Source organism: Trifolium pratense, linkage group LG7, assembly GCF_020283565.1.
Source record: "Trifolium pratense cultivar HEN17-A07 linkage group LG7, ARS_RC_1.1, whole genome shotgun sequence".
Classification (NCBI taxonomy): Eukaryota; Viridiplantae; Streptophyta; class Magnoliopsida; order Fabales; family Fabaceae; genus Trifolium; species Trifolium pratense.
This window is the reverse complement of record NC_060065.1, coordinates 50,190,260-50,213,243: the sequence shown is the minus strand read 5'-3', so window position 1 is coordinate 50,213,243 and position 22,984 is coordinate 50,190,260. Positions and strand designations below refer to the sequence as shown.

The 22,984-nt window shown below is 34.8% G+C and overlaps 1 protein-coding gene and 1 pseudogene across 1 annotated transcript; both read right to left on the bottom strand.

The window, feature by feature from the left end:
- Positions 1-1,663: 1,663 nt before the first annotated feature.
- On the bottom strand, positions 1,664-19,473 carry LOC123897281 (ubiquitin carboxyl-terminal hydrolase 8-like). The gene is made up of 13 exons (XM_045947860.1): positions 19,184-19,473; positions 18,581-18,829; positions 17,664-17,805; positions 17,121-17,180; positions 16,917-17,012; positions 12,595-12,879; positions 12,343-12,483; positions 12,059-12,229; positions 10,518-10,781; positions 10,221-10,363; positions 8,125-8,661; positions 7,319-7,589; positions 1,664-2,352 (listed from the first exon to the last, which is right to left on the bottom strand). Exons 1-13 carry the CDS (start codon positions 19,273-19,275, stop codon positions 2,236-2,238), a joined length of 2,568 nt encoding a protein of 855 aa, XP_045803816.1. The 5' UTR covers positions 19,276-19,473; the 3' UTR covers positions 1,664-2,235.
- A 618-nt stretch (positions 19,474-20,091) lies between these two features.
- On the bottom strand, positions 20,092-22,872 carry LOC123896576 (annotated as a pseudogene).
- Between the last annotated feature and the right edge of the window lie 112 nt (positions 22,873-22,984).

Sequence of the window (22,984 nt, the reverse complement as noted above, 5' to 3'; positions counted from 1 at the left end):
AAGCTAAACAATCTTTAACTTTTTGTTTCATTCCATTGCATATTTGCATTGCATTCCCACCTCTCACAGTATTTTGGTGTAGATGGTATACTACCTTTTATGTGTGTAGAAATTAATATTTCGAATTTTATGAAATTTTGTATACTCAAATGATCAATAAATTTTTCATAAGCATTTTAACGTTGATAGCATATTCATTATTCGTCAAAAAAAAAAAAAAAAACATATTCATTATTCAAGTTATAGTATTCTCTCATATAAATGTTTTGTAGTATTCTCTCATCTAAATGTTTTGTACTCTTATTCATTTTTAACATTTTTGTTTTATATTAGTCTTTTCATTTCGATTTATTTGTCATTTAAAGACAAATACTATTTACCCAGACTTAAGAAAAGCGGTGCTATAAATGTAGCTTAAGTGATGATAGCTACCGGGACATTATTGAAATTGCCGGGAATCGAATCCTGGATTTCACATTTCTTCACAATTAAATGTTACTTACTCCTCCCTATAATAAAAATCATTTTATACATCTTAATTACAAGATAAATGAAGTTTTTCTTTTTCTATACTATTATTGCTCTCTTTTTTGTTTATTCTTATAATATCTTTTTTTTTCTTTCTCATATATACTATTTGTAAATTAAGTTAAGAAAGAAAAAATCTCTTTAATTCTTGTGTCATTTTCTCAACCAGGGTTTCCTTCCCCATACTTGTTGGTCTTGTTTTTTGTTTTGTCTTTGGACTGTTAAACCCTCTTTTGTACCAAAACAAATTAAACTAATTTGTTAGTTAAATAATGACATAAAAATGTAGTAATTTTTTAAGTAAAAAAATGTAGTAAATTAAATCGTGGTAGTTTGTATAAAGAATGATAAAATCTACGTATTGATTGACTTCTCTGTGGATGTGAAGAATACTATTTAGTAAAATGTTTCAGTTGTGTTACTGTGTATGCAACAATAAATCTCCGATGCTTTTTTCATCAAAAAAAACTCCAAAGTTATCCTTTGGCTGCCTATGCAGTTGTTAATTGAATGGTATACACCATATGGGTGTTAACTGAATGACTCCATTACATTCACAAAAATACTCTCTCTAATTTTAAATATAAATGAGAAACATGGTTTGTCGATCTCCTGCATAGAATTAACAAGTGCCGGACATAACCATGTTACTCAAATCCGGTGTTGCAGTGAGAACAGCAAAACGGTCTACATTTCATTCTTCAATTGCTTTATATTCTCAACTTAACTATCCAACTGAAAAGCATCAAATTCACACACTTGGTTTCGAAAAATTGCTTGAATACTTGCTTTATCCATTTTTTTCACCTGCAATGATAGATTTTTTTATTGATCTAAGATAGAAGAATGGTTATGTTGGGAGCACTAATATCAGGTTACTCAAATTTGAATGAGGTACAACTTCGATTCTGTATGAGTTTCCGAATCCCAGACAAAAAAACACACAGAAGAGATATCATACTTGTAGTATACAATTATAAGATGGATCACGAAATTCCACCTCTTCGAAGAAAATACCAAAGCCCATTTAAACAAATCTCCATTTCCAAAAAATATATGAATTTCAGTCATACCACATTCTGATTACTATAAAGAAAATCAAAATGTAAACAACATCCTGAAATAACCACAGAAGTTTTAACCAACTATCAATGAATTCAAAATTGTTTAACAGAAGCTAAAGAACATAATGGGAAAAAGAATATAACTGAAGAAATATAAATGGACAGGATCTGGTCCAACTCTTCAAAACAGAAATTCTCTTTACATGGTGAAACATTTGTAAACAATATGCTTCAACCCAACAGGTATGTCCCTCACCTCAGTTTTTACTATGTTAGTATACTGTCCTAAGATTTAAAACTACCATTTCCCTGGTGAAACTCCAACTAGTCTAAACTTTAAATGACAAAAGAATGCTAACTTGTCAAGTATACTTGTAAGGAGACTCAAAAATGGGGGCAATCCAGTGCGCTGTGCACTCACCATTGTAGGTTTGAAGACGGATGCATGTACATGATCTTAACTGCATGAGCAAAAACTATTTCTGTAACTAGATCCTCTGATGACCAGGTCACAGGGAAGGAATCTTATCTTCGCACCAGGGTTTGCCCTCTGTACACTTGTAAACCTATGATGGGAACAATGTCAATAAATGGTATCTAGCTTCAATTGGCTGTTTGAACTATATGCTACTCCCTCGTTAAGTTAATCTTCAAAAACTCTTCTGTAGAAAAGAACATAGGCAGCTGAAGACTTTATCTTCTCCTTGCTGATGGGATAAACACGGCTATCATCAAAGTCATACCATTGATCACCGCCATGCTACATTAAATACAAGAGCAAAAGACAATGAGGAAAAATATTAACAATTTCGTATATAATAAAGAACTATTTTTAATAATTTATGTATATAATAAAATCCACCAACAATTTCGTAAAGAACATAATTATGTCAAATCATATATGATTATGATAAAGGCTAACATGCACTTTTGGCCCCCTAACTTTCACAAACTTGCAATTTTGACCACTTAACTTTAAAAATAGCAGTTTTAGCCCCTAAATTTAACCCCGCGAAACAGTTATGATTCAAAATAGCACATGTGGCAATATACTTAGCATAACATAATTGGTTGAGGTAAATGCACACATGGCTAGGGTTGTGCATAAATAGTGAAATGAGGATCAATAGTTGCTATGAAGAAAATTGATGAAGTCTCTCCTCTCTCCCTTTGGTACTCTGTTCTAGAGTAATGGTTAAGTCTTAGACTTAATCTTCTTCTATCTTTGCCTTAATGTTTCTTTTGTACTAAGAACACCAATTTTAATTGGGTTCTCATCTATCAATTTTACCTAATTAATTTGCAATTATCAATATTTCATACTCTCAATTTTGGAACCCTTACATTGGTGCTTTCATTGACACCATTGCATGGGCGACAACAGTAGGAGCTCACTGGGAAAAAATAGAAGCTGAGTATAACGCTGAATGGTTGAAATTGGCGTATTTAGACGGACCTGGTTACACCGCTTGGGATCGAATTGAAGCTAAATCAGAATTGCACAGAAAACCCTTCTCACGGAGCTCGTCCCATGGTGCTGTGAACTCACCCAGAGAAACCTTAACACAACCAGTTGAATCGCACTTCACATCTCCCATGGTGGAATTGAATCGACAACACAATTTGCGCACGACTGAATATGCACAAGAAATCCGAGAGTCCTGTGCAAGAATTCTCAAGTTGCTGCGAGAGATTGATACTACTGAGTCCGAATGGAAGAATGATGCGCTTCCAATTTCCGACGAAACTGTCAATGGAACCAATTGATGCTTCAGATTCGTTGACAGTTGCACTTCAGGTGTCGAAGGATTTCGTTCCCTCCACGGAACCGATTGAAGAACAATCCATCGCTGATGATTCTGCTGATGTGAGAAAATTCATGGTGGAAGTCGTGACACCGATGTGTGAAATTACCAGCAATCCCCTTGTTCGTACACCTCATCTCAACCACGACGTGAGCTATTCTTTCTCAAGTCCGTTCTGTAAGCGTATCACCCGTTTTGTCGAAATGCAGAATTTAGCACTTCCGGTCGATTTAAGGAGTTTCACTGTTATGATTCAGCTTCCCAATCAATTAATTGTGAAATCGTCTTCAGTGATTATTCCACCACTACCTAAACCACCAGATTTGAATCACAATGCCTCAGCAAATCCCCCACCGCCACCGGATAATGTTTCACTTCCGACATTGATTGTGCTTGAGGTATATCCTTCCTTTTCCACTACTCTTGATGCACAGAAGCTGTTTGAGTATTTGCCTCATAGAAACAAGATTACTTGGTCTCACACTGGTTCTATGTATGCTCAACATAGTTTCAACATATTAGGCTTGGTGTTGTTTTTTCATTTTCTGAGAAGTTACAGTACGAATCCAACTGAATTCATTCTTAACCATGACATTAAAGTTAGTATACAATGGGATGGTATCAACCATGTTCTCCATGTATATGATTTGGTTGTAAAGATTGTCTTGGTTACCAACACACTGTCCTCATATGACGCCTACTGTTTGTTTGTTGAAATGTCCGTCACAACCAATTTCTCTCGTGACACTCTCCAAAGTTTGCTAATTGGGTTGTTAATTCATACATCTTTGGTACAAGTTGATATTAACATCTTTGTTAAAGTGGGACATGTTCTTTTTCTCTTGTATGCAAAATCGGGTGCCCTTCCCTTTGATTGTCAGTTTGTGGAATTGAGAATTATGCAGCTTCCAATAATGAATGTTGGCTTAATTTTGAGTGACCTAGACATCTTGTTGGTTTGTGTGCTTGTTGGTTGCGAAGTAGATACATGCAGTATGTGTGTATACATTTTGCTACGGTTGAAAGGTTTGTGCAGAATTTTCTCGGCCATTTCATTGTTTCGGGATTCGATCAAACTCATGGTTATGGCTTCTGTACCCCAATTATTTTGGCTACTACATTAATTTCATGTCACACTCAGCTAGTCAGCCGCCAATTGTTTCATCGAGAGCCGAAAACTTATCCATAGCAGTAGCGGTACGTTAGTTTTTTTTCTTTTGGCAGAGAGATCTCTTGTGGCTGCTCAAAAGTTAAATTGTGTGAATGAGAAAGATATATTGAAAACCATTTCTCAAACTAAGGTCTTACTTACTAGTGTCCATTATAGGGTGACATGCCTTATTTGCTACTATTTTGACTATGGCTGCATTGCTATAGTGCTCTTTCAGTATCATGCAAACAGTACCTTGGATATGCATTCACCTCGATGCATCAGGAAATATCTAGATTTGGATTGGAATAACAAACTGATTTTTGCTACCAAAACTACTAAGGCTTGCATGAGGAGAACTTAAAGAGCATATTCATCATTATGAGGGTGCAGATGATTTTCTACATACCTTCTGTGTTCAACTTGCAGATTGTGTTATATATTATCTTTTTGTGACTGAATCACTGGCTCATCACTACACTCCAGTTTTTAGTGCTTGTGTCCATTGCAAAAATAGAGCTACAAATCCACTACCTATGCACTTGGAGAGCCTTGTCTTTAGTAACAGGTTTTCTCATTTTGGAATTCAATATAGGGCATTCAATAAGTATCACATGCACAACTCCATATATTTTTTATGGTAATAACACTATATTCATTTCTACCATGGCCTATGCTGGTGATATCTACTGTGAATTAAGAAAGCATGTTGCAGTAGTTCCTTGCTATGATTTTTCCAATATGTTTGTCATGTGTGAAATTAGACCATGGGAATTAATTGATCCAACAATTAATTTGTGCAAGATTCTTGTTTTTTATGACAAGCCTCACACTAATAGCTTGTATGAAGATGTGATTCTTGACATATCCTGTTATGATCCTAGCCAACTAAATCCACCAAACTAGGAACTTACGGAATATGGGGTTTGTGGCACTTGGGTGACTTATTCCTGCTATAATGACTATCATGTCTTTGATTGGCATATCGCTTGGGTTTGCCAAATTGTTATGAAGATATCCTTTGCACAGATGCAAGACTCCCCACTTGTCAAGCACTTTCATTTTAAACAGTGGGATCCAGGAATTTTTATGATTCCTTGGCATGGTAAACTTGATTTTAGATATCACTTTGGAAGATGCATCTGACTCTATGAAGGCTTGTCTAATTGAGGACAAGGTCGATTTTAATGGGAGGAGTAATGTTATGATTCAAAATAGCACATGTGGCAATGGCATAACATAATTGGTTGAGGTAAATGGACACATGGCTAGGGTTGTGCATAAACAGTGAAATGAGGATCAATAGTTGCTATGAAGAAAATTGATGAAGTCTCTCCTCTCTCCCTTTGGTACTCTCTTCTAGAGTAATGGTTAAGTCTTAGACTTAATCTTCTTCTATCTTTGCCTTAATGTTTCTTTTATACTAAGAACACCAATTTTAATTGGGTTCTCATCTATCAATTTTACCTAATTAATTTGCAATTACAATATTTCATACTCTCAATTTTGGAACCCTTACAAAAACCTCGATTTTGACTTAGTCAACGCGTAGGTGGAAACTCACTTAACTTTGTAAGATGTCATATGTAATTTTTTAATTTTAAAATAAAAAAGCCACATAATTAAAAATAAAAGACAAAAAGCTTCAGATTTTTTGGGAGTTATTCATTCATCACCGTATTCCCTAACCCGTCATCTCTGCCGCCACAACACTTCCATCATCCCCAAATCCAATGGCTTCTGAGAAGAAACTGGCAAACCCAATGATTTTTTTAGATCAATTTGTTGAAGGCTCATGCTGAAATATAGTAGTAATTAAAAAGCTGGTAATTTTTTGGAAAATGGTGGATCAAGAGGAATGGAAAGAAATTGAGGAGACAACGATGGAAGAGTTGAAGGAAGAACTGATGAATTTTCACTTATAATGTTCTTCAAAGGGTTATCATTAATAATTTGAATTGAAAATTCAACTTCAGGGTTCCAGGTGTTGGAATTCAACACTGTATATGAAGTGGTTTCATGTGAAATATGAAGGCGTGATACTTAACAAATCCCAGGCAATTGTTTAGTTAAACTGAGTTCTCTCCCTAAAATTCCCATTACACATAAACATTAAAAATCATTCCTTTCAAACCAATTTTTAATAAATTGAAAGAAAAAGATGGGGTTACTGAAAAAGAAGGAAATTATGAAATTTTATCTCGTTTTAATTTGTGATAATAGAGATAAGAAAGTAGAGTAGATGAGTGACAACTGTGTATTGTGGGTTTTGGGCGAGTTTGAGAAGAAAATGGTAGCTTTTGGAAGCTTATCCAATTATTTTATTTCATCTTTTTTTTTATAATTATTTCATCTTTAATTATGTGGCTTTTTTTATTTTAAAATTAAAAAGTTACACACATGGCATCTTACTCAGCTAAGTCAGGTGCCAACTATGCATTGACCAAGTCAAAATTGAGGTTCTGCAAAAGGGGCTAAAGTTAGGGGGCCAAAACTGCTATTTTTAAAATTAGGGGGCTAAAATCGCAAGTTTATGAAAGATTGGGGACCAAAAGTGCATTTTAGCCTATGATCATCATCATATTTAGTGAATAAGCCAACAAATAGAGGCATAAAAGTCAATCCACAGAAAAGGCAAAAATAATGAGGATGTCAAGTTCTCAAACCATTATTAATGCTTCTAGGAATTCAGTATGTTCTATTGATTTCTCACAGTCATAACCCAAATTGCATACTTAAAAATGAAGAGGAAAAAAATAAACAGCACTTACATGTACAAATGCAGTATAATGACCACCCCCCATGCTTCCAAAATGGTTACTGATAGCATAAAGTGTGTAATGATAAGACTTCTGATTCCCATGGGTAATATAAGCTGACAGATCAAGATTATCCACAGGGAAGTCAACATATGTCTCCAGCTTGTTTTTCATGAATCGACTATATTGAAACCTCTTGAGATGAATAACCAAAATTTCAGGAAGTCTCCAAAGATCTAACTTCTTACTAGCTTGACGATGATCTTTACAGCCAGGACAATACCTAACATTACAGAAAACTGCACCTTAGATACTAGTAAGGTTGAAGATAAATAATTTCTGGAGAAGAATGGGCATGTTCCAAGTGAAGTATTGACCAAGCAACATTTTAGGTAAATTTTAGCAAGAACGGTTTCCTAGCAGGGTTTATAGTGATTAACATTAATAAAAGAGAAGTCCAGTCTAAACATATAGATAGTAAGATAAAATTATAAATAGAAATCTAGATAATTACAAAATAAGCAGCTGCCCTTGATCAGTTTTTTATTGACATCACTAAAGGTTTGAAGCCACTAAGCATCCAAAAGATACCAGATAAAAACAAAATTATAGCACTGACGATGGTAATAGTGGACATCATAGCAGTTATGAGTTTAATACATAGATGCTGTGCTCATATGCATCTGAAACTAAAATTATTTGCTAAAGCTGGAATGTATAGTAATTCAATCCAGTTTAAAATATTTCCCAGATAGAAGAGTAAAAGGCATGCCAATCAAAGTACTTTTCTTTATATCATAATAAACACGGTAACTAACCACATGTCTTCTGGTCCAAGAGGTTCTTCTTGCAAGAATGCTTCAAGGCACTTATACAGAGAAACTGATTCTTGGGGTCTCTTTGCTGAAAAACTAAACTTGCAAACCTCAGGCAACGGACTACAAAGCTGTGTGTCATATTTGTTAATCTCTTTTTCTGACCAACATACAAGCACATGCAGTCGGTTTAACTCTCCATTTATTGCAAGTGGGTCATTCATTAATATTTTGGAATTCTTGACAGTCCCCTTATCATCTGTTATGTAAAACTCCATTTCTCCATCTGAAGGCGTATCTAACCCGTTCACATTGGGATCTGACCCAGCAACTGTAACCCCTTCAATTTCGGTAACTTCTTCCGTTCTCTCAGACACAACACAATTTTCTAAGGCCTCTTCAACCGAATCTTGTAATGGATGAAACCACTTTAGATACAAATTGCGGAGATCAGATCCATTTACAATATTGCGAAGACTAGCTACAATAGGAATTCCAAATGCCTTCCACTTTGGATCCAATTTCCCATAGATGTATTGCCTAGAAAAATTATATCAAATACAATCTTTATAAGGAAAGAAAAATAATAAGTGACCATAAAGAATTCCATATAAAGCGTTTATGTGAATGTAAGTTTTGAAAGTTAACCATTTTGCTTTTAAACAGAGGTTGTGAAGATGATTGTTGAATTAACTTTAGAGATACACATGTTCATTGCAGCAGGCTATAGTGATTATAAGTCATAAAAGTTTCATGAAACAACTCAACTTAAAAATGACTCCATATCCTTTTATTATTCTAAAAGACATCAAGCTTGACATTGCATTTTCTACCAACATGTTTTAGAACCTATTTACACAAGAATAGGAGAGAGGACAGAACCTCCCAAGGCCTTGTAAATAAAACTTAAAAAACTATTGGATTACAATGAACTGACAATGCAATATGAAATTTTGGACAAATAGAAGAGGTAAATGAAGTGGTAAAGAGAGGACGGTTGAAAAGAGTGTTTTTTATATTTTTTAAAAGTAGACTACACATATTTAGTTCCTTGACTAGTGCCCCAAGGGCACTAGTTAGCATTTGCCATAAATAAATCAGGATAGAAACTATTAAAATTATACTAAAACGTACTACTAACTTAGACTAACATCATAAGTAAAGTCTTACCAATACTACAGGCTTTTTAATATAATAATTAATAATTAATTTATTTACATTTCAGCATCATTGTGGAATTAAATATCTGGATCAGAATATCTAATAAACCCATTGAAAGCTATCCTTTTCAATGTGTAAATGCTAACCGATTTGGGAAATAAATAATGTAAGTCCTGGATTGCTCGAGAATTATCAAACAAGATTGATGAAATTAGGACTAACTCGCATATAAACATTCTTCTATGGAAATTTTAAGTCAGATTTATTGGGTGCAACTGTTTGGCTTCTGCATGCAACTAAATTTGCATTGAAAGCAAGATATTTCAATAGGTAAGAATTAGATGAATCCAGTTTGCCTGAATTTAATCATAACGAAAAGCTACAACACTAACAATTCAGCCATCAAACTGCTTCTAGATAAAATAAATACATAAATAAAGGGTCGTGCTAACGACTGCCCCCGGGGCACTTGTTAAGCATACCAAAAAGGAAATCAAAGACAAAATTAATGTTGGAAGATAAATTTTTACATTTTTAAGGTATTGAATGCACAAGTTCCAAGGTGAAATTTAATTTCTTTTTTTTTCTGAAAGAGGTGAAATTTCCTTGTTAATATACTTAACAAGTGCCCTGGGGGCACTCCTTAGCATTTCCCATAAATAAAATTGGTTAAGGTCAGATAAATTTATATTTTCTCCAAAGTTTTGTGGACATTGGTCAAAGTCAGTTGATAACCAGTGTTTGAGGCAAAAATAGTTGTACATTGTTCCCAGCTTTTCCGGTTAAAAGGTTCGGCTGGCAGGACTACTTTTTAGAAAAGTTGCTTTTGCTTGTAATGCTTATTCAATTATTGTAGTCTAAGACTGATTTTGGAACAGATTGACTTACTCCTCCATTGATCAGAGGAGTATATATATAAAAGGAACAGATTGACTTACTCCTCCATCCGCTGATTTATAAGGACGACCAGAGGGGCATTATCTTTGGGAAATCGATAAGCAACTAGTTTGTCAGCCTCTCTGATCAATGATAATGAATCAGCTGGATCTTCAAGGAAACGTATGATGCGGTTGTTGTATACCTGTATCAGAGCCTAGCTTCAGACATCATAGCTTTTTACAAGATTGAAATGTATCAATAAAGAACTCAAAGTAGAGGATAACTGAGTTCAAAAAAAAAGTAGAGGATAACTGAGTTCAAATTTTAATTTAAACAAAAAGTTAGAAAATATATACCTCAGCTACTGATAAGGTCTCATCAGGCCCCAAAGAGCATGCAATGCTAAGAGCACGTGTAAGATCTTCAAATTTTCCATGTTTTGGAACAGTAATTGTATGTGGCGATAATTGAGACATTCCATCACTATTGTTACTAACAACGGTTAAAGTCATTGTCCGCATTGTTGTTGAAGGTAGAGGTAATGATAAGTACATGAATGGATCAAATGTCACAGAGACCTTCCTACAAACAGGACAAACTAATGTGGATTTATATTGGCCCTGCATAAAATGATGAATGTGATCCACACGGTAAAGAGAGTTACCATTAGGAAGAATAACCAAAATTTTCACATGAACATAATAAACACAGAAGAGTTCATCTCAAATGAATTTTTGCAAAAAAGAAAAAAAGTCTTCTAGTGACAGGAAAGGAGCACAGAGCAGTCCGTCATGAATTAAAAAATCTAGCACATTTTCTTGTTATTCTAGCTCCTAAGACAATTAACAGCTATCATAAATTCCTACCCATTTTAGATTCCATAAATTCTCAAGATTAAAAGACCACTTAAGTAACAGTAATCAGCAACAAATGCATATTATTTAAAAGTAATATGACTTGATATCGTAACACCCTTTATCATTTATGGAAGACTCAAATGATCATTCTTCAATCTGGGCACCTCTCAATAAACCTGTTAATCTTGCTAGATATGTCATATGTCCCGACACACACACACACACACAAAGTTAAATGATTTTCGGAAGCAATTTAACTGTGTCATATGATATCTAAAACACATTTCGGGTGAAACTTTAAATGAAGTATTCAGAAATTAGCTCACTAAATAGTCTTGTGAATGTCCAAGTAAATCATGAATGTGCTGTATAAAGTGTTAAAATTAGTAACTAGTTAATATTCCTAGACTGTACAGATTCCCAGATTAGTGCTGATCAGTTAGGCATTAATATATTGATATGTGACGCCATTATAAATGCAAGGTTGTGTAATCTGAGTTAGACACACAAAATTACAAATTCTATATGGTATCAGTAGTCATATTATCCTAGGGTTACTATGCATTCTTTTTTCATTGTGCTCTTCTAGCCAGCTTCCTTTTTAGCACCATTCTCCATCAGTACCAGCTGTGTTCAATCAGCTGCACATGTTCCTGACCCAACATCGGACACCATCACAGACCAACTTGGAAACCTCTGGCAAGCACAACAGTGCTTTTCCCGCTGCCGGCACGCACTGTCACTGTCCAGGCGCATTTTACACAGCTTTTGGGGGAGCATTAGAATTAGTGACCTGGTAATATTTCTAGACTGAACAGATTCCCAAATTAGTACTAATCAATTAGGAACTCAATTTATTTATTTGTAATAGCATTATAAATACAAGGTTGTGTGATCTGAACTAGACACGCAATTACAAATTCTATAATAAGTTTCTATAACAAGCTGCATATCAACAACGATAAAACTATGAAGTTCTTCACATCATGTATGTGTCAATAACCTAGTAAAAATTGCATACAATGAGGATGAGGACATACTTGACACACATCAACAATGACTGAATCATTGCGAGCCAGATGATAATGCCAATATTCATCAGCAACTTCTTCATCTGGCCGACCGTCTCCGTCCTTGGCTTCTACATAAGGCTTACATTTAACACGATTCAAATCTTCATGAAGTCCATCCAATAAAAAAGCAAGAAGCTCCTGTTGAGAAAGATGCAAACACATATGTTGTAGAAAATGTAAGGGTACATAGAACATGAGCCTTGTAAATCCAAAAACTTAAGACCTACAAAGAAAGGGCTGGATGCACTAACTTGTGAATCATGCTGATTAAACCCACTAAACTGAGGAGCAAATCTAGCAAGCTTTGATTTGAACACCCTTGGTGCCACGGGACTTGCACCAGGAGCCCATAACTTCCTAAGTAAATCTCCAAATGCGGACGCTATCTCACCCTGGCAAAGAAGCATATGTCGAGAAAGGAATATTTAGTGAAAGACATCATAAATATAGAAATACCCCCCAGACATAAAATTCTTGAGACATCAAACTAATTGATCACATACATTCATGCCCAATGGGTTATCAGGATTGATTTCTCTGCCATAATCTTCCAGAAAATAGTCGACAAGCTTTGGCGTATGTGTTAAGCACTGAAGGGCACTGTTCATGAAGCATGTATTTCCTAGGTTTTGTAATCCAGTTAATCCCAAGGAACCAGCTTCACCAGGGCCTAAAGAGAAGCTCAAAGAATTCGCACCGTTCATCTTCATTGAAGCACTGCCAGAAAAATTCCCTTCCCTACCTTTCATTGAGTCTGACAACCCGTAAACTTGCAACTCCAGAAGAGTCTGTATATGTCATTCATAGTTGAAATTTAGTATGGCATGTAAGACAATCCAATCATAGCCAATGATTCTCAGAAGGTAATGTCATTAATATTGTAAATTTTAATAAAAGCCATGAAGAGACACACAAGACATCAGAATAAAAAACAATAACAAATAAAGACTCTCACAGAAATTTGAGTTACCCTCATTTTATGCACACATGAAATACAATAAATAAGGTAGATTCGAATATAACACTATTACATCTACAAGCCTAATGTAAGAGGTTAATTCTCACTACTGGTTGACACTTAAAATAAAATAGAGCAGGAATACAAAATGCCAAAACATAACATTGAGAGTTACTAACAAACAACTTAAAAGGAAAAAGCACAAAAAGAAAATATGACTTTGTATAAGGAAAGTTGAAGGACATAAGTAGCTTTTTAAAAAAGCTAAAGTAAATAGTTGTCCTAAACCCAAACTAATATTTGATCACATGTAAATAAACTCAACTGTAATTAGACCTTAAATATTTTATATTTGACATTAACTAAATAGCATCTTCAATATAGCAATAAAATATCAATATTGACATACCCAATCAACACAAATCATATGATCATAATAAAGTTTCTACAAAAATAGCTATAAAAGTCCTATGTAATAATTAAAAATAAAGGACCCCAAGCAAGAATTATAGGGAGGAAAAAACATATTGCTTGTCATGTACAACAGGACCTGCATTCTAAACCTGATGCAGTTCTTTTTCTATAAATTTAAAATATATTCGACCAACTGACCAAGTACCCAGAAAGTGTGACAGGAATTAAATATAGTTTAATAGTTTATTTTAAATAAATAGTTTTATTTATGTCAATTTACCTTTGTAGCCTTTGTGGTTGTATTTAAAGGCCTTGTGCCTCATTTAAAACACAATCGATGAATCAATATTCAACAAATTATCTTCTTATCCAAACTCTCATTCAATATTATGCTTGCATAATCTTTCTCATTTGTACCGAATTCTATTCAAACCATTGGAATTCCTACTTTGAGATTTGATTCTACCGGTTCGTCCCTAGAATCTATTTACCCGTTACAATTGGTATCTAGAGCCTTCGATTTGGCGCGCTAATGGCTGCGAAATACAAATTGGTGAAAATTTTAAATGTAATTGATGTGGAAGACAAAATGGAAATGGGTTTATGTTTCATATGTGATAAACCTTTTAGTTTTGAACATCAATTGTGGCATCATAAAAATATTCAAATAGTAATGAAGGATGAAGAAGAAGAATTTGAATCGGAACATGAAGCTCTCCGGAATCAGATGGGTGGCCTTGTAGCAAACAACATCGAAGAACCACACAAAGAACAACGTGAGGAAGTGAAAACAGAAAGTGAAGGTCTCCCTCACTATGAAGCTTCCTCAAATGAAAATATGCAATATTTTGCTGATAATCTTAAAATTGATTTCCATGAAGAAAGTGTTGTGCATAGTGACGTGTCTAAAGCAGTTGTGAAGGTAACAGATGACAACTTCCCCAACATCCATCAATTTATTGATATTATTTCTGTAGACCTAGTCCCAAAATTTGGTGATGAAAATAGGGAAAGGGTTCCGTCGATCACTCCCGTACCAGCTAGGTCCACAAATTCACATAATCAACCCTTATATGAGCCTTTTCAATTCATGTTACTCAACCAACCCTTGTCAAGCTCTGTTCTCCCTACAGACAGTGAAGGGTCTTCAAGACAACAATTGTACCAACCTCTGAGCCACATTTGTGAGCTCCCACCGCCACCGAAACCACCCGACAGGGTTTTCACTCCGATGTCTTCCGTCAATTTGTCTTTGTTGGTTACCACCACAAAGCATTTTCATTTTTCAATCTTGCAAACTTCCCTCCAACTGTTTGATGAAATGCCAGAGTGCCACATAATTGTTGGGAGTGCCATAATTAATAGGTGCATGGATAATGAGCAGGTTCTTGCTTATGGTTTGTTCAAAGACATGCATAAGATGCATAATACCCCTGGTGACTTTGAAGAGCATCAAGAGAAGCATATGCATTGCACCACTCGGTTAGTGGAGATGCTTCATCTTTGTGCAAGTAATTTTGGAAATTGTGTTGAAGGTGATCCTAAAATGAATTTTCTAATCGAAGAAATTAAGGTTTTGGAAGAGGCCAAGTGGATTGGTCTTCCAAATTTAATGCCGCGAGCTGCATTTCTCTCTTTACTGCAGAGAAAGCTTGGAGTGTCCACTCGAAGAGCAGGTGAGGAACTGATTGCCAAGAAGAAGAATTTAATTCAACATGTGATGGAGATTGATGAGTGTGGAAAAGCAAAGGTACACAAAGATGGTTTAGTAAGTATGAGTGGTAGACATATTAAAAAATTTAAATGGTCATTGGAGACCTTGATTAGAGTCCCGAATTATCAAATCATGAAGGTAATTGAACCATTACTAGATGGAGTATGCATTGAAGTTCCAAAAGTGCTGGCACCTGGACCTCAACTTGTTCATACTTGGGGCTATTCGCGTGATCTTTTTCATGATGATTGTAGTTCTGTTTTAGCCAATATTTACTGCTATTTTGATGGCAGTGCAAGGATTAGAAGATTTGATTTTGTTTCTAAAGCTAGTGGAAGTAAACATACCATTGGAGAGTTATTCTATGATCACTTGATTTTTCAAAGGTCTAAAGCAAAAGGAATCAGGTTTTATGCTCTAGAATTTTTAGTATTCCTTATTGCTATCTTTGGCTCTAAAATTTGGATCATGAGTTTTGTTAATGAGGAATCTCAATCTCTCTATATAATGGCCCTTGGTTCAAGTGTTGGGACACATGAGCTAGTGAAGATCAATGATGACAAGAATATGGAAGTACCAAATATTTATAGACAAATCGATGGTTGGAAGAGCAAGTCTTTTAACATTTCAACAAATGATTGGGAGCATAATATTCAATTGCATGATAAAACATATTGCTCCATTTCTTTAGTTCAAGGTGTTCACTTAGTTATAGCACATGATGCTCTAAATATTGTTGAAATTACTTCTAAGTTTGGTTCTCATCAGTACTTTTCAAATGCCAAGCTTGTGCAGCAGTTCAATGATTTCCACACACCATTTAAAGGTTTATATGTGGTTTCAAGGCATGGTAGAAGACTTTTGAATATTGAAATAATAGTGGTCAGTGCTATAGATTGGTTGAAGCTTATTAGTCTTGCCCATTTCTATCAGCAGATGCTATCAGAGTTCCTAAAGAGTGAAAAAGAGAAGAGTTTTTATGAGAATGTAGTTGCTGCCTGGGTGCCAACAAGGAATGTGTTGTTAAGCAATTACTCTTTGAGCTTACCTATGTTTGTTGCTTCACACTTTTCATCAAGGCAATATGGACAGGTTCTGAACTGGTTTGCTTTTATAGTTATTTTTCACAGGAAGATGATCGATAGGGGAAATGTTCGAGATGCTAAAGTTTTAATCAAATGGAAAACCTTGCCTCTTAAACATGGCAATTGTGATTGTTCATCCTTGAGGACAAGGATGTTTGAAGGGGAGGGTATTGTGACAGGAATTAAATATAGTTTAATAGTTTATTTTAAATAAATAGTTTTATTTATGTCAATTTACCTTTGTAGCCTTTGTGGTTGTATTTAAAGGCCTTTTGTGCCTCATTTAAAACACAATCAATGAATCAATATTCAACAAATTATCTTCTTATCCAAACTCTCTCATTCAATATTATGCTTGCATAATCTTTCTCATTTGTACTGAATTCTATTCAAACCATTGGAATTCCTACCTTGAGACTTGATTCAACCGGTTTGTCCCTAGAATCTATTTACCCGTTACAGAAAGTCTCAATCTTCAAAAACTGTAATCTTAGACAGAATGCTTAATCATCAAAGGGTTGTGGAACATAATAGATGCTCGTCATTGACATCGAAAAAAAGGAAAGGTTTGTAATCAAATTTTGACCTACAAAGTTAAATTACAATGACAAGGATTGAGGAAAAATATATTAATCAAAACCTAATACCACATACCTCCTGATCAGATTGCCTTTGACCGTCTTTGGGCACATGATTTTCGTCATCATTAAAAAGCAAGGTTATATGACCTGAAAAGTCCCAAATGCGTAACTGAAAAAATAGGTTAAAAAATTGTCAATTCATTGGTGTAACAGTTGAATTGTCCACACACACACACAAACACGCATAAGTAGAATTGTAAATATAATATTGCATTACCATCTCTGAATCCACGCTGAACATTTTGCAGGCTCTTTTATAAAGCTCAATTGTATTGTCCTAAAAAGAATGGAATAAGTGTGAGGAGCTCATTAGAAGTTGAAAAATAAGATAATATCGAACAAATAAAATCCATGATTTCTTCGTGATGCGTGAATTATAAGCACTTATTTTTAATCAAACTATGGAATAGTGAATATACACTTCTATTGTGTTTAACACTGTCTTCAAAAACTCTAGGTCTTAGCCCCATTCAAACATAATGTTGCACCCAACCCAGGTATGAACAATACGAACGTATGTTAAATATGTTCCATCTCAAATTGCTCCTCTAATGAGTATAAAACAGCAATGATTGAGGACATGTAACTTCTGTCTTATGTATCTAACATCTCAGTTCTCAGCATTCCATGAAAAAATATAACTACAAACTTTTACCTAAATAAATGCCAAACCACTAGTTACATCATGGACAGGAATCATGCCAAAAAAATTGAAAGGGAGAGGGAACCATAGCAGAGAGAGAGAGAGAAACACATGTACCTTTTTGCTTATTCTCACTTCAAAGGACTTTGTTTCCCTCTGAACAGAAAGCCTGAGCTGTAATGGGTATACATCTCCAATATCACTGTCGGTTGTTGAAAAGCCTTTGTCATCTTTCATTGCATTTTTTGAATCACTATGCCTAAATGAAATATCAAAGCGTGTGATAATGAAGATATGAAAGATATAAGTATAAAACAAAGTAAATATTGTGCATTTCAGAAACCTTTCATCAGTTGCATCAAGAAGCATGAACTTCAAATTATTTCTTATAGTGAATAGTGAATTAACATTAAACACTAATACTTGCTAAAAAACAGCAATATATTAAGGAACATACAATTTGCTACTGGAAATTCTAAACAGGAAGTATAAACAAAGACAAATATGATAATTTAAATATTCACAAATACCAACCAAAATACATAGTAATATGTCCTGAAATCATGAATTGATTTCATCAAATTTATATATAACTAGCATGCTAATTGTTTTAAATTTCAAGTTATATACGGCATGTTGTACAATCAGGTGGTACTCATTTAACTAGCATGCTAATTGTTTTGAATTGTTTTAAATATGTACTCTTGATTAATTAATTTATCTGTCCCTAAATTATAATTCTTTTGCAACAGTCAGAGATAAATTAATTATGTCAAAAGGATGGACCATAAATACCAAAGGAGCGGAGAATTTCACACTGCACAAAGTACCATTCCAGTTAGCTAAATCATTATCACGCAATGTTATGAGATCCTAAGTCTAAACCACATATTGAAATCAAAATGTTGCATCAGTGAACATTCTAACTTGAACCTAATGCAGTTCAACTTTATATTTCCATCTTTGCTCACACAAGAATCAGATATAAAACAACAGAACAGGATAGAGGGTAAAATTTTCTCTATACCACTCACCACTTGAGTGCCTGCAACCACATATCCCCGGATACCAAAGCAAAATCCCGTCCAGATACACCCACTTCACCATTCTCCAGAACATGCCGTGATTCTTCCTCCCTCTGAAGATTAAACACAAGATCTGAATTGAATATATTATTAATGATCTTCATCGGACCATACGATGAACCCGGCGAAGATGCATACACAATTCCCTTCTTCTTATCCAAATCAACAGGCATTGCATCTTGAGCATCCTTCCACCACCTGAAACACACAAACACACACACAATCATCCATCAAAACACTTTCCACATTCAATCAATTTCGCATAAACAATCCACACAAGCTCAGATCACAATATCACATCAAAATCAAAGTAAAATCGTTCAATCAAAAACATCCAAAAAAAAATACACAAAAACATGAAAAGCTTAGAAATAACGAAATTGAATCGAGTCTATTTCAATCAATTGAACCCTAACGAACATTATGAGTGTCATTGTATTCAATTATTATTACACACAGATGCAATCAAACAAACACAAAAAAAAAAACGAAATTGAGTTATAGATTTGAAAATTGAAGTGTTCATGAGTGGAAAATTGAAAGGGAAAAGACCTTTTAGGAACGAAATAGACTCGTTGGTCCTTGTTATTTGAGTCTGGTCCTTGAGTGTTATTATCTGAAGAATCTTCGGAAGAACACTCCATTGAAGAGAGATTTTGAATTCGGTTGGAAAAAAATGCAGATTATGAATTCAACATTTAAGAGAGAGAGAAAATGGGAATGAAGGATTTGAAGAGAGAAAGAAAGAAGCAACAGATTTTTTTTTCTGTGAAATGAAATGTAATGCAGAGAGAGGAGAATATGCTGCTATACTCATACAATACTATCGTGCGTTTTCGGGAATTTTATTACACCTCATTTCTTCGCCTTAAAAATCAAGAATAATGTTTTTTTTTTTTTGTAAGAAATAAACAATAATTAATTAATGGCTTAATTAATAAAATTGTCCCTTAAAGATATTTTTTGTTTCATATTGATCCCTTAAAGAAAAAAAGGTCTAAATAGGTCCCTTAGACTACATACAATGGTTTCAACACCAAAAAATATTCAACACCCACTTTTTCACTCCACATCATTTTCTCTTTCTTCCACCTAATTATTCAACACACATTCAACTTTTACCCTCTCCAATGGTTTTTATATTCAACACCATACCCCACCACTTTCTCTACCCCACCACTTTCTATTTCATATTCTTATTTAAATTTTAATTTTTGTTTTTATGATTAAATAACATTATAATTATCGATTAAAATTAAATTAAAATAATACACTTAACAAAATTTATTTAAATATTTTTTTTTATTTTCTTAATTTAAAATGCAATACATCACACAAATAGCGTAATTAGTACGATACAAATTAACTTAAAATGCAATACAACACACAAGTTACGTAATTAATACGATGCAAACTAACTTAAAATACGAAACAACACACAAATACGAAACAAATCATCTTTAATCCTGAAACATTCCAAATTTTGTCCATATATGTTTCACTAGATCTGCTTGCAATTCGTGATGAGCTTTTTGATCACGGAACTCAGATCTAGCACGCACATGATTTGCAAACGCGGGTAATACCTCGGTTGAATATAGTCGCGGTGCACTAGATCCACTTTCCTCAGACTGCTCAAAATCGGTCCAACGTTGAGCATATGAATCTCGCTCATCCTCAACAATCATATTATGTAATATGATGCAAGACCTCATGATGATACTCAGATCGGCTATGTCCCACAAGCGAGCTGGTTCACGGATGATTTTAAATCGAGCTTGAAGCACTCCAAATGCACGTTCGATGTCCTTTCGACATCCCTCCTGATATTTTGCAAATAACTTATCGGGTTCACTTTGAGGAAGTCTAATAGATTTGACGAAAGTTGGATAAGAAGGGTAGATACCATCGGCTAGATAGTATGTCATATCATAGGGACGTTGATTCACATAGAAATTCACACTTGGAGTCTTTCCCTGTTCCACGTCATCAAAAACAGGTGAACGGTCTAGAACGTTTATGTCGTTCAACGTTCCCGGACATCCAAAAAAGGCATGCCAGATCCATAGATCATGAGATGCAACTGCTTCAAGAATAACTGTGGTGGTTCCCTTATCCCCCCTAGTAAATTGACCTTCCCATGCTTTAGGACAATTTTTCCACTCCCAGTGCATGCAGTCAATACTCCCAATCATCCCTGGGAACCCCCGTAGTTCACTTACATGTAGTATTTTTTGCAGGTCATCTTGGGTTGGTGCTCTGAGATACTCTTGCTCATACAATCGTATGATTCCTTTACAAAATCTACGTAAGCACTCTAATGCAGTAGTACCTCCTATTTTGATGTACTCATCGACCGCATCTGCTGCCATACCGTATGCTAACATTCGCATTGCTGTGGTACATTTTGCTAAAGGTGATATACCTTCTTTCTTGGCAGCATCAGCTCGCTGAGTGAAGTAGTTATCACTACTTGAAAGGTCCCCAACGATTCGAAGGAAAAGATGTTTTTGCATGCGGTACCGACGACGAAACATTGCATCGTCATATGTAGGCTCATTGGCAAAGTAGTCGTCAATTAGTCTTTGGTTTGCAGCTGGATGATCTCTATTGACATATTTTCTACTACGAGGTGCACCATCTTCCAATATTTTTTTCTGACGCTCTCTAAATCGGTTGAGTACATAAGTTTCTTCAACTTCACGATTTTGCAAGTAGGCTGCGACATCAAAATCATCGCTTGATGGATCCATTGTTTGTGATATTGGAAGTAGATTGGGTGAGATTTAGGATATTGATACATAAATGGATGAGTCCCTATATATAGATTCAATTTGGTCCACTGACGGATTTCAAATAATTATTGTATAGAGTTAATTATCAGATAAGAATTGAGTGGTGGACACAATAATTAAAGCAAGTTGGGTAGTGGACACAATAATTAAAGCAAGTTGGGTGGTGGATACAATAATTAAAGCAAATACGTAGTACAAATACTTAAAACAAACCTTACACTGACATATCACAATAATTAAAGCAAAGACTACACTGACTTATTCAATCACAATAATTGAAGCAAACACTACAGACAAATATTTAAAGCAAACACTACATTGATTGAAATTAATTATGGAAACAGTTCTTGGGCCAATGTGTCCAACATGGCTTTCTTCCGGTCATCGAGATTCTCATCAGAACTTAACTTCAGATACATTTTCATTTTCTTAAGTCTGTTTTTCTCTTGTTGATTGGAAACTACCATTGCCAAATGTTCCACCTCTTTCTCCCTCATTTTCATGTAAGTATCCCATTCTTTGTCCACCACCTCTGTGGGTGTGGAAGCTTTCTTTTTTCCCTTCTTTTTGGCTGCATCCCTACCTATAGGACGAGCACTAGATCCTACAGAGTTTGAGCCACATGCATCACTCTCGTGAGATCTCTTAGATCCACTACTTCCAGATCCTACTTGACTACTATAATGTGGTTGATCACGGAGAGCATTCCATTCTTCCATTAAAGTGAACCGAACATTCTTCCCACATGCATATATTTCCTGCGCTTTTGCCAAAACATCATTCTCGGACCAACCACTTCCTTGGAGACGCTTAGCGCCATCATAAGCGCCAATCCATTTACCTAGTATTTTGTTCATATAATTAAAACGGTTTCGGCATGCAACTCCATCACGCGGAGGATCGAATGAGCAATGCTCATTACAATAGTCAGCAATTTGACCCCAATATGTTTCACCTTTCTGGTTTTTCCCGACAACACTGCTTGTTCCAAATTTGATTCACCCACTAATTAGCACCAAATTTTGTTCAGTGTTCCATGATGGTTGATGGTTTTTCTTGCTCACAAGAGTTGAATCTTCATTAACAATAGTTAATTGTGTTGAAAATTCGGGAAAGTTAGTTGTACCACCACTCGAAAAAATTTCATTAACCATCGGCATGTAACAATTAAACGGGGGGTGTTTGAGATGGATTTCTCAGCATAGTTCCATAATATGGATGAAAGTTTGGAACAAAGGATGATTGGTTGAAATTTGGTGTTAAACCAAAATTAGGTGTGTTTTGAGGATGTTGATTGAAAAATTGATTTGAATTTTGATAATTGTTGGGATTTTGATAATTGTTGGGGTTTTGATAATTGTTGGAGTTTTGATAATTGTTGGGATTTTGAGAATTGTTGGGATTTTGAGAATTGTTGAGATAATTAGAAGAATTGTTGGGATCCATTTCACTAAAAAAAGATTAAAACTTCAAAATAAAGACTAATTAGAAAGATAATAATAGATTAAGATAGTGAAAAATTTGGTTTTTTTTTCTGTGTCCAAATGAAATGAACCAA